The 12469-nt window shown below is 38.0% G+C and overlaps 2 protein-coding genes across 23 annotated transcripts in view; one reads left to right on the top strand and one right to left on the bottom strand.

Annotated features, from left to right (window-relative positions):
• Nucleotides 1-12469, top strand: part of TASOR (transcription activation suppressor) — a 53969-nt gene that overhangs the window by 35998 nt on the left and 5502 nt on the right. For 4 of the 9 annotated variants that reach the window (XR_007357813.2, XM_048859236.2, XM_048859231.2 and 1 more), the window contains exons 16-20: nucleotides 656-800; nucleotides 2328-2384; nucleotides 6539-7491; nucleotides 8710-8832; nucleotides 11995-12154. Coding sequence is in view for 8 of the 9 variants with exons in the window: in XM_048859236.2 (XP_048715193.2) it covers nucleotides 656-800; nucleotides 2328-2384; nucleotides 6539-7491; nucleotides 8710-8832; nucleotides 11995-12154 (1438 nt within the window). In the remaining variant the exon portion in view is untranslated. The remainder of the gene's footprint in view (nucleotides 1-655; nucleotides 801-2327; nucleotides 2385-6538; nucleotides 7492-8709; nucleotides 8833-11994; nucleotides 12155-12469) is intronic. The other 5 variants (XM_048859234.2, XM_048859237.2, XM_048859235.2 and 2 more) reach the window with 3 other exon arrangements.
• The window catches only part of CCDC66 (coiled-coil domain containing 66), a 90092-nt gene that overhangs the window by 19368 nt on the left and 58255 nt on the right, over nucleotides 1-12469 (bottom strand). The window contains exon 20 of one of the 14 annotated variants that reach the window (XM_048859247.2): nucleotides 7235-8212. The exons of the other annotated variants lie outside the window; for them this stretch is intronic. The gene's annotated coding sequence lies outside the window, so the exon portion shown is untranslated. Of the gene's footprint in view, nucleotides 1-7234; nucleotides 8213-12469 lie in introns of those variants that run through there. 14 annotated transcript variants of the gene reach the window in all.

Genomic DNA, 12469 nt, shown 5'->3' on the forward strand with positions numbered 1-12469 from the left:
CATTTTTCTGTGTAGGGCTCATTAAGAGTGAACCCCACAGAACACGCCTTTCCAGATTCATTTGTCCGATGCATATGCCTATCGCAACATGTGGTGTGTATCATTCAGTACATCAAATGCCCGAACAACAACTGTGTTGGTGAAACCAAATAATCACTACTCTCTTGAACGAATTCACCCAGCTTGTCTCAACCTGGAATCTAGCTAGGAATCCTACTGATTCTATAAATTTGGAGTTAAATTCTGAAAGTTATCAACTGGTTGAGGGAGGTGTGCCTCTTCTGCCTTGGCTGTCAGCTGACTGAAGCTGCCTGGTTAAGGAAAGGAAGAGAGAAATCCACTTACAGATAGTTCCAAATGCTTGAAACAAGAGCAGGGGAAAACGCCATCTAGCAAATGCACCTAAAACGGCGTTTTGAATTCCTATGGGAAAGACACTGTTTTTGTCACTTCAGAAACTTTGATCTGTCATCAAGGATAGAAATGCTTACGGTGAATATTTCTGCCTGTGTTCAGATTTGATTAACTAACTTAAATGCAAAAATTCCATTAGATTGATATCTACATTCCTACTATTGTTGAGATGGCAAAGGTTAATACCTATGTTAAGGATACATCATAGTCTTGAACTGAGATTTTTTTTTTTTTTTTAAAGGAACCAAGTACTGGAAGTGTTAGTAGCTTTGATGACTATAGCCCGTGTCCTAGCACTCCTATTGAACATGCTTATCGCAGGCAACATTCTAGTTCAAATAATATAGGAGAGGTTGGAATACACTGGAAGCTGATTCCAATTACAGGTAAGACATACTACTAACTTTTATGCTGCCCTAAAATGTAAAAGAACCAGTTTTCTAAAGGTCTCATCTTTCATAGATCCCACTCTTGGGTCACTATATGTAGAGTGTTTTGTTTTTAATATTTGATTATTACAGAAAAAGGCTGAACTATAAGACCCCAGGGATCAAATTCTGCTGTGTTTATACCCATGAAACATCCCATTCTCTTTACTGGGCATGCTTAGCTGTAACAGAGACCAGATTTTTAACCTCTTGGATGTGATGAATAAATAGGAATAGCTTTGGTAATACACTGACGCATAGTGTAGCTGTCTAGAATTGTGGTCTTCATATCCAGTCATTTGCTTGAATTTGTATCTCACAAGATGTATCAGACTAAAAACAAAGTTGAAGTTGTCACTTTGGTAATGATGGCACACTTTTTACTTGCAAAATTAAACAGGCTGATACTATGGGGTTCAACACAGAAATCCTTTAAGGTTACAGTTGACCTTACTTGAAGAAGAGTCCCTTTTTCACCAAATCAAACTATTCTACTAAAAGTACTTCAGAGTCTTTTTTCATCTTTGACCATAAGAATGAAACCCATTTTTCTCAGAGAATCTTCTTTAAAGAACCTTCTCATCCTACCTCTTGATGACTGAGTCGACAGTATTAAGTCCCTGAGAAACTTAAGAGTGTTGGCTTGAGGGGTGTGGGTGATGGGATAGAAGAGGTGAGAAGTCAAGAGCCATACATGCATCTGAGGCTGGGCACTGAGCCCCTTCTCTGCGCGTGTGCATTGCCCCCTCCCCCCCTTCCCTTGTGACTGTCCCAAATATGATGTATTAACTGCCATACCCCACAAGTAAAAACTATTGGTTCCTGCTCATCTTCTAAGAATCCTGCAGTGGTAGCTGTAGGTGAAACTGGATTGGCCTTACCAAAGGGCACTGAGACCATTTTAATACCCATCTTCTTGGTTTTTATTTCCACAAACTTCTTTGTAAGCTTTTGAATTAGGTAGTATAGCTTGGATATCTGACCTTTCGCAGTTTAAGCCCCGAAGGACATCAGTACCCATTCAGTGCTTTGCCTGGAAACAATTACTATGTGTGCTGACACCACATGGTTGTGGAAGTAGCAATGGCAAGGAATGTGATTAGGCAGCTCAAACTATAGTTTATCATAAATGCTGGATGTGGGCATTCTTATGAGGATTTGCCAGTTGGCTGTTACACAGTGTATAGTAGTCTACTAGGTTTCAGTATTATGCCAAGTGTTTTTTTTATCTGAACCATGCAATTCTCTGTGAAGTATTCTCTTCTCTAAAAAGAGAAGGAACATCCCTGATCACCAGAGACGAAGGAGGTGGTGTGTGTTTAAATTAATAGACGTCACCAGTGTTACAAACTCTAGGGGGTTAACTTTCAAGTTAACTCTTACTGTATTTATATACTGATTAGTTCTATAACACAATTAGTTTGAGAGGTGCTAGAAAGTATCTATCGAGAAACTCTACAAATGCTAACTGCTGCTCTCCCTCAGGAGGGGCAGGAAGAGATCCAGAGGATCAACTGGAAAAACATGGAGATAACCAAACAGGTGAGAAGGATGGCTGCGCTTTTTTTTCCCCCATATGCCACTACTTCCCAATTTATAGTTTCTTCTGGTATTGCCATTGAATTAATGGAATTGATTCACTAGAGTGACCCAAGAATGTTAAAGGAGAATTAGAACAGTCTTAAGATTTCAGGCTTTTCTGTCAGTTATTTGATTCTATCAAGCATACCTTCCTGAAAATGTAATAGCGTCAAGGAGCCTTTGAATTTCCTTTTAGGGATTTAAGATCTTTTAAATAGCATCACGTACAATAAGCTTCTCTGCCTCTATATAATAGACTGCATCTGATGGTTTGTGGGTTTCTTTATTTTTGTGGTGGAGAGATGGTTGTGGAAGGAAAGCATAGGCCCCAGGGAAAGCAACTTCAGTTTTTCGCTATTTTCTCAATTGTAAGGAGATAAATTAGTGATTGATCTCTTGCTATCAGTTTATAAATAGTAAGGTAAAAAAAAAATCAAAATTGAAAATTGCTACTTTTCATTTTCGGTCCTCTATCATGGTTGTGAGGAATGACAGAAAGTCCTGATTTTTTAAAGTAGTAAATTCTTTGCTTTTTGTTGCATGATGCTTTCCAGTCCTTGTCACTGAAAAAACTTACTATTGCCTTTTAGTTACCTAACTTACATGGATATTTTGTGTTGCTGAGCACTGGGTAATCTTCCATGTCTTAATTGCTACATAATCCAAACTTCATAATAGGCTGGAAATAAACCTGGGTTTCAGTTTTAGCAATCCGCTTTCTTGCTTATGATCACTTTGTCCTAACCAGAACCTAGTTTTATTCCTTAAATTAAAAGTTCATCTTGAATCTCCAGAAATTCAATCCAACTTGGTTCTTGCTTGCTTTTCCCTGTTACCTTGTACAAGAAGGCTAGTGGGATAGTAGATCTTAAAAATGATAGCTTTTAATGCTATTCATCTTGCACCCTAAGCTATTAAATGTTCTGGGATATTTTCCTTTGGCATGCACTACTTGAACTACTGATATTTTTAAAATAAACTCATCAAAACAGTGTCTCTTCCTTTTGTCGTTCTAGAATGACATCTTTCTGCAGCATTGCAGAATCTTGCTGTAAAGCAACAAGAATAGCTAGATCTTTTTTTTAAAAAAAGCTGGTATTTTTCTACAAACTAACTGGACAGACCAAATTAAAGAAGGAAGTCAGATATTTGAACAGGAACAAACGCTGGAAGTTATTTGCTCAGTATACCTGTTTGACAATTTCTGTTGTGCCTACACAGTTAGTTTCTCCTGAGTATTTGTGACCCAATGGTGTAGATATGTGAAGGATGCCACCTTCAGAGAGTGCTCATTAAAAGTAATGTCTTGCCCCCCTCCCTCCCCCCCGTAAAGTGGCTGAAAATGCTTTGAGTTTAAAATTCTGACCCCAAAGGTTACCTTTGCATTGTAGTTTGCATTTCTGCTGTAGTTGTTAACGAGCCTTTACAAGCAATGACGCTTTTCTTTGTTACATAAGGAATACTATCAGGTTTTGGGGTTTTTTGTAAATAGTTTCTCTTGTCAACAAACTTGAATAGCAACTTAAAGTTCTACATGTTCAGATAGCCTTATGTTGAAAGGCAGGATCTGTCAAGTGTGGGTTTTTGTTTTTTAAATGCACTGAACTTTTCTCTTGCAAAACAACTAAGTTGATCTTTCAGGTGGTTGTGATGTCTCAAATTAGTGATAAATCTTGTAGCGCATCTCTCAATGATTTTCATATTTTGGTTTTGGAAACTTCACCATGTTCTACATAGTGAAGTATGGCGGGGGGGTCCATAATAAAAATTTCGTTCCTAATAATCTGTATTTAAGGATGTAACTGAATAGTAATATGTCCTATTGAAAATTTAGAAAGTGGTAAAATTTATAGTATTGTTAGTTTAATGTGATTCAGAAGTATATGAAAAGATTATAGTTCCATATATTTCTGGGTACAAAGATAAAATAGTTTTGTGAAAGTGCCATTTTTGATAAGCAGCTTGACACAAATGAAATGCACAACTGAGAACATATTGCCTGCAATTCACACTAGGGCAAACTAGGTTTAAAATCCTAACATTGTGTAGGCTATGGTGGCTACAGTGCTGCTACATTCTGGTAACTTTTTTGCTGCTGGAAAAGTCTTCAGGGGGAGGAGGGGAAGGGAGTATATTTTTAAAATGACTCTTAAAAATATTCATGTAGCAGTGACTTCTAGATTCAGATGCACTCTGAATACCTGTGTATTGGTTCTGAGAGTCAAGCTCTGTTCTCTTCTTCTTGCATAATCCCCAAAATAAAGATTCTACAGGTCATCTTTAGACCCTCAGTTGCACCTAGGCAACCCAGTTGCCTTCAGTTGTAATTGCTTGGAACTTAACTTGAGAAGAGAAGAAATAAGAGTCTGGTACAAAGGAATAGAATCTGTTCACTTCTGCTTGGCTTTGCATAGATAACAGGATTTTAAAATCCTGAAACAAATCTTATTTTTGTCACTAAATTAGATTGGTATCCTGTTAAGCACACAAACGGGTGTCTTTTGTTTTTGTACTTACTAGTAAAAGTATAATTGCACTTTAAAGGGATATGAATTTAAGACATTCTTACATAATTTTAGGTTTCAGAGTAACAGCTGTGTTAGTCTGTATTCACAAAAAGAAAAGGAGTACTTGTGGCACCTTAGAGACTAACCAGTTTATTTGAGCATAAGCTTTTGTGAGCTACAGCTCACTTCATCGGATGCAAGTGAGCTGTAGCTCACGAAAGCTTATGCTCAAATAAATTGGTTAGTCTCTAAGGTGCCACAAGTACTCCTTTTCTTTTTACATAATTTTGGATACCATTTCTACTCCAGAGATGACACGTCTCTTCCCTTATCCCCAAACCAGATTTAGTGATTTTACAATCTCATTTTCTACCCCCCCCCCCCTTTTTTTAATGGTTTTTCTCTCATGGTGCTGTTAGAAAGTCCCACACAAACCGAAGAGGACACTGATAGCAATTTCAGCTTTTCCCAGGTACTACTACACAAAGTGCTGTCAAAAGCACAAAGTAAAAACCTTTGTTTGCAGATTTGGCAAAGAGGCAATGGATTGAATGTGCTTGGGGACGGAACTAACCATATCTAGAAATGATCTTTGTCAGGCTTGGAATAATGCAGTGAAACTTTTCCACATCTGTGTAGTGTTACCTGGTCTGTAAATAAATGGAGGGCTTCTGTTACTGCTGTTAATCTTGTATTATTTTATGAGTATTGAAAGAAACTTGCTTAACAGCAAGGTTGTAGAGAGACCTGGGGTTGTGAGGGAGTCACTAGCTGAACTCAGATTTTTCACAATTGCATGCTAACAATGCTTGCAAAAATGGCTCACCATCCAACTCCTCATTTTACATGCACACAATTTAAACTCTAAACCAGTGGTTCTCAAAGCTAGTCCGCCACTTTGTTCCAGGAAAACCCTGGGCAGGCCAGACCAGTTTGTTTACTGCCGCGTCCAGAGGTTTGGCCAATCGCGGCTCCCGCTGGCCGCTCCAGGGTAATGGGGGCTGTGGGAAGGGCAGCCAGCACATCCCTCGGCCCGCGTCGCTTTCTGTAGCCCCTATTGGCCTGGAGCAGCAAACCGCGGCCAGTGGGAGCCGCAATCAGCCGAACCTGCGGATGCTGCAGGTAAACCGGCCCAGCCCACCAGGGGCTTTCCCTGAACAAGCTGTGGACTGGCTTTGAGAACCACTGCTCTACACCATAATATGTGACTTCTACTTAAAAGCTAGATAGGAAGAAAATGTCAATGATTTAATTGGTCACCTACCCACTTCAGTCTGCTTAAATCTTGTGAAGGTTTTGTTGCTTCCTGTTCAATAGTGCTCATTGGATATTATTGTCGGACAAAATGACTTGCTTATGATTTTTCATTCCTAAGTGAGAGTAATGAAATCCTAAAATATTCTGTTATTTCTTCCCTCCCCCCGAACCTAAGAAAGGTTAAACTCTGAGTGCTTCTGTACTAGCACTTTGGCATTAATGCCTCAAATGCAGAGTTAATTTGTTAGGTAGAAGTTTTGATGCTGTTTTAAAATTATTACAAACTTCAAGTGTGTATTTTTGTTGAATTTTCAAACTTTAGATTTATAATAATTAACTCTTCCTGTATAGGTCTGAAATCACCAGAAGAACAACTGGTGTATTTACCACCAAAGGATGCCCTTCCTAATGACCCCCGGGTAATAAATAGACAAAGAAGTTCTGATTACCAGTTTCCATACTCTCCATTTTCAGACATACAAAAGGGGACAAAAGAAGATGGATTGTATACAAGTCACGTGGAGAAAAATGAAGATCAGTGTGCACTAACAGAGCACCCTCTTGCATCTAAGCACTCCATAAGTGGAATAATAGAGTCTACATTACTGGAAGAATACAATCTCTTTGCAAGAAAGGTTCAGGAGATTTTGCAGCAGAAGAATATTGCATATGTGAGTGGAATGTCCACTCCTGTCTTTTCAGCCCAGGAGAGGGTAATGAGACTTTCTCAATACATACATTTACAGGCATCGGAAATCTCTGTCCAAGAGTATATAGAGAGGCTGAGTGAAAAGCTGAATAATGTTGCTCTGTCATCTTCTTGTGGTAGGCATACTCCACCTCTTAATTCTAGTCCTGATCCAGCAGGAGATGCTGTAACTGAGGCTCAATTGAATCCTCTACCAGAACAAGGTGTATCTGTTTCAAGTGACTTTGACACTGCACTGTTATCAGAACCACTGTGTAACAGTATTGTGGAGGAGCCAAACTGTAATGAGCAGCATTCATCAATGAACTTAACCATAGTGAAAGAGGAAATGGACCATGTTAGTGCCACCACAGAGGTTTTACTGACATCTGATAAGAACACTTCCAGTGATGATCCACTGGAGCCACCAGAAAAGACTCAGAAATCACCAGATAACTTAAACATTTCAACCCAACCAGCACTCTCTGATTTTATAAGCCAGTTAAAACCTGAAGTATTCAACAGCTTGGTCAAAATCATTAAAGATGTACAGAAAAACACTGTGAAATTTTACATTCATGAAGAGGAGGAAAGTACTCTCTGCAAAGAAATACAGGTAAATAGGTTTTTCTTTTGGGACCTATCCTTAGCATAGAGCTAGGGTGTCTCACGCTTCATAGCTTCTGTAGGCTGAACAAATTGCACACATCAGGGGTTTCTTGCATTCCTTCATTTCCCTTTTTCCCCCCACTCCAAGACTGCAGAAGCTCACTTTGTGCCATGCTCCCATCCCCTTCTGTTTCAGGAACTCCATCAACCAGTTCTTTTGATTTATAAACAGTTGCAGAGCTGCTCAAAGCTGTGGCTCTGTTAATCAGCTGGCACAGGCTGTATCCCCCATTTTCCTCCTCCCTGTCTTTCAGTTATTCCCCAAAATCACCAGGATTTTGCTCATTGATGCTTGGAACATTCCCTGAAATAGTGGTGGTCAAAAATTCCACTACATCCAAACAGAGATGCCATCAAGTTGAGTGTAAGGCCTTGAAAGCTTGTCCAAATATTTCTACATTTTAAAAATGGTGTTAATTGGAGCCATTCAGTCTGGGATAAATAAACCTGACTTGCAAACACATCAGTAAGGTATAGATGCATTTGAGCTTTGAAATTTGGTGTTACTTTTTCATAAGTCAGTGAAGGCTCGCCTGTGGCATATTTGCACTCAGTTTAAGTCTTCCTCTTGTCTAGGAAAGGTATAAACCTCTTTCCAGCTGGACGATGGGATTAGTTGGAGAAGACCTTGTTTTGTGGTTTTTGAAAGTAGCATTGTAGGGCAGCTTCTGTGAGGTTTCAGGAATAAAAAGAGAAACATGATCAAAAGCACATTTTCCACTTCAAGTAGAATGGAGAATATATTAAGGGATGGTCAGGGAATGAAAAATTCCTATAAAATTCCTATAACTTTTTTGCTTCTTGAAATTCCAGATAATGTTGAGAAATTACACTTCTGTGTTTAATATTAAATATCATGGAGTTGAAAGTAAAATGTTTTTGGCTTTTAGTGAAAAGTGCATTTTTCAGCAGGGACTAAGGTGGTCAGCCACTTAGATAGAGTTCCGTAAAAATAATTACAGAAATAGATTTACAAAATTAATCTAGTCCGTGTGTTTCTTTTTAGCTAGTGCTCTTGAGTACAAGTAAAAAAATCCTACAAATATTTGATTTAAAAATGCCTATGTGCTTGCTTGAATAGTAAAAACTCTATATGGTGAGCTTTGGAATTGCATTGGTTTAACTAATTAAATATGTTTCTCTCTGTCTCTCTTTTGTGGGGTAGGAATACCTTACAAAATTGGGTAATACAGAATGCCACCCAGAACAATTCTTGAAAAGAAGAGCTACTTTAGACAAACTATTGATAATTATTCAAAATGAAGATATTGCCAGCCTCATCCATAAGGTACATTAAATACATTTAATAGTACTAGTTTAATTTTAACTGTGAAATATAGAAAGTTGACTCAAAGCTTAAGTTAGTCACTTGCATTTAAAATGTTTCATTGTAATGTGCATCTTGACTAGAATGGATTAAACTTGTTTTGACATATATAATCTTGTAATTCTCTTGCACTACTACTTATGACCACATAACTTTTTTCCTTTTTAATTTATATTAGATAAAATGGAAGCACTGCTTATAATTCAATAGCCAAGGTTGAGTTGAGTTTGCTCCTAAAGCAGGGATTTAATCATTTTGTTGTAGTATTTGTTGAGTAATATTCTGATCTTGGAAGTAAATTGGTTAGTCTGAATTTAAAATTAAGAAATTTAACACCAAGTGTTAGGGAATTTTGAAGCAATTTGCTCAGTTAAGATTATTCTGGACAAAAAGTCTTTAACTAAAACTCACTGACATCTTGGGCACTGTATACCTAAAGCTTTTAGATTTTTTTAAAGGATTGTTTTCCATTATTTTTCAACAGTGAAAGTTCCTCTTTCAGCAGGGACTGACTGACTATTGTTTGAAAGAATTGCATATATAAACATTCTTTCAAAATGGAACTAAGATAAACTTACCTAATGTTAGAGGCCTTTCTGAAAAATGGCCACCTATCTCCAATTGTCAAGGAAACTGAGGCCACCCAGGGCACTGTTAACACAGGACTGTTGGCTTTACTTTAATTGGAAACAATGTGAGTCAGTAGCTGTATTGAAAAGGGACACCTTAACTGAGAGCAGCTTTGGCCTCTGTCCCACTGAAAAGAGAGGGAGATGGCAGCTCTTTTGAAAGAGGCATTTATTTGGAGAGAATATTATGCACCAGCCTCTACTGACAGATAAACCATAACAGAGGCGGAGACTAAATGTATACCCCATATCAGAAAAGACAATAAGAGAATGCCACCATGGCTAAACAGCAGAGTAATGAAGGCAAAGGCAAAAAATACTTTTTTTTTTTTTTAATTTAAATTTGGAAGTCCTATTTTAGTGAGGATAATAGGAAGGAGCACAAACTCTGGCAAGTCATGTGTAAAAGTATAATAAGGCTGGCCAAGAGAGAATCTAAGAAGCAACTTGATAAAGACACACAAACTAACAGTAAGGAATGTAAGTATATCGGATGCAGGAAACCTGCCAAATAGGCATTAGGACCACCCGGTGACAAAGCTCTTAAAGGAGCAGTCAGGGAAGATAAGGCCATTGCAGAGAAGCTAAATGAATTCTTTGCTCAGTCTTTATTGCAGAGGGCTGTGCGGGAGATAGCTCTGATGTAGATATTCTTTTTTGGAAACAAATTTGAAATACTGTCCCACACTGATGTCAGAAGGTAGCTAATGTAACACCAATCTTTGAAAAGGGCTCCAGAGGCAATTGTGTAAGTTACAGGGTGGTGTGCTTTAATTCAGTAGTGTGCTAATAGGATGAAACTACAATAAAGAACAGAGTTATCAGACATGTAGAGAAACACAGTATGTTGGGGAAGGGTCAGCACAGCTTTTATAAAAAGGAAATTGTGCTTCACCAATATATTTGAATTCTTTGAATATGTCAACAAGCATGTGGATAATGGTGATCCAGTTGATAAAGTACTTGGATTTTCAGAAAACCTTTAACAAGGTACCTCACCAAAGGCTCTTAAGGAAACTAAGTCATGGGAGAACAGTGAAGGTCCTCTCCTGCATCAGTAACTGGTTGAAATATAGTAAACAAAAGATCTGAATAAATGGGTCAGTTTTCACAATGGAGAGAGGTGAGCAGGAGGGTCCCCTGAGGAAAACCTTTGCTGTTCAACATATTCACTAATGATCTAGAAGGAGGAGTGAACAGTGAAATGGCAGAGTTTGCAGATGAAACAAGGTTAGTCAAAATAATTTTAAGTCAAAAGCTGACCACAAAGATTTACAGAGGGATCTCGCACAACAGGGTGACTGGGTAATGAAATGGCAGATGAAATTGAATGTTAATAAGTGCAAAGTTATGCAATTTGGAAAAAGTAATCCCACCTGTACATATGTTGTAATGGGGTCTAAATTAGTTGTTACTCCAAGATCTCTTTCTTGAGAGGTAACTGTGGGCAGTTCTCTGAAAACTTCAGCTCAATGCACACTATGTTAGGAACCCTTAGAAAAGGGATAAGTAATACAACAAATATCATAATGCTACTATATAAATACATGGTGTTCCCACACCTTGAATACTGCAAGCAGTTCTGGTTACCCTATCTCAAAAAAGACCATAGTGGAACTAGAAAAGGTTCAGAGAAGGGCAACAAAGATGATAGAGTGTGGAGTGGTTTCCATATGAGGATAGATTAAAGACTTGGGAATGTTTATCTTCAAAAAGAGGAGACTAAGGGGCAATATGATAGAAGTCTAAAAATCATGATTGGTATGAAAAAAGTGAATAAGGAAGTGTAGTTTGTCCTTTCCTCCAATACAAAAATGCAAAAGAAATCCAAAATGTTAAGATAGGGAAATACAAAGGTAAGACACCTCCTCACTGTATTGACTCAGTGAGGGGGCAGAAGAGAGAAATGTAATATATTTTTATAATTTCTTCTGATGCTTTAATCGTGTGTCATGGCCTCATATAGGGCAGAGTTAAGGTTGTTTGGAAGTCCTGTCAACCTTAATTCAATTTTAATGTAATTTTTGTTTGGAAATATAGATGTAATAATACCATTTGGTCTTTAGTCCTGAACATGCTGTGAACAGACTGCAAGATTCCCCATACAGTTTTGTCAATGCTCATCATTTTTAATATATATTCAACTCCATGGAGGTTTCATTAATGCTGTTCTATGTATAGTTTCATGATCCACTAGGGAAGGGTGAAGGGAACTTTCAGTTCACTGTGTGCACTTGAATTATGTTGACGGCCATGTATAAAAACTTAATTGGGACGGGGCAGCAATCAGAGGTATTTTGTGGAATATTCACCTTTTTGTACTGTCATCACTTCCAACCTCCCCACCTTCATTCTGCCTAAATGTCTGTAATGACTTCATTGTGAGATCACATCCTACAGAAATAAGTACATTAGTCACTTCTGGAAAAGTTTTGTCTCGGAACCCACAAGCTAGCATTGTGGAAAGTAATCCTTGGTTTTCTTTTCTAAACAGATACCTGGTTTAGTAACTCTGAAGAGGCTTTCATGTGTCAGCTTTGCTGGTGTTGATAGCTTGGATGATGTGAAAAACCACACTTACAATGAATTGTTTGTGTCTGGTGGTTTTGTTGTATCTGATGAATCTGTTCTTAATCCAGAGTCTGTCACAGTTGGTAAGAATTTTTGTTAAAAATCATGAATTTTTAGTACAGGAGAAAGATGTCTTATTGACAGCACTTGAGAATGAAATCCTCCATTTAACTACAGAAGAGAGGCAATGCAAACTTCTTGCAGTCATATGTATCAAGCTTGTTACCAAAGAGAGTTAAAGCAATTCATTCTCATGCACTTTATTATAGCCTTTTTGGAGATTAGCTGTCTACAACCAGCTGGATTGGGGCCACCAACCAAAATTTCATAGGCTGCTGATGTAGAAGTCTGACCCAAACTGAGAGACGAGACTAGACTGAATAGCTACCTCGACATGA

Source organism: Caretta caretta, chromosome 7, assembly GCF_965140235.1.
Source record: "Caretta caretta isolate rCarCar2 chromosome 7, rCarCar1.hap1, whole genome shotgun sequence".
In the NCBI taxonomy this organism is placed as follows: Eukaryota; Metazoa; Chordata; order Testudines; family Cheloniidae; genus Caretta; species Caretta caretta.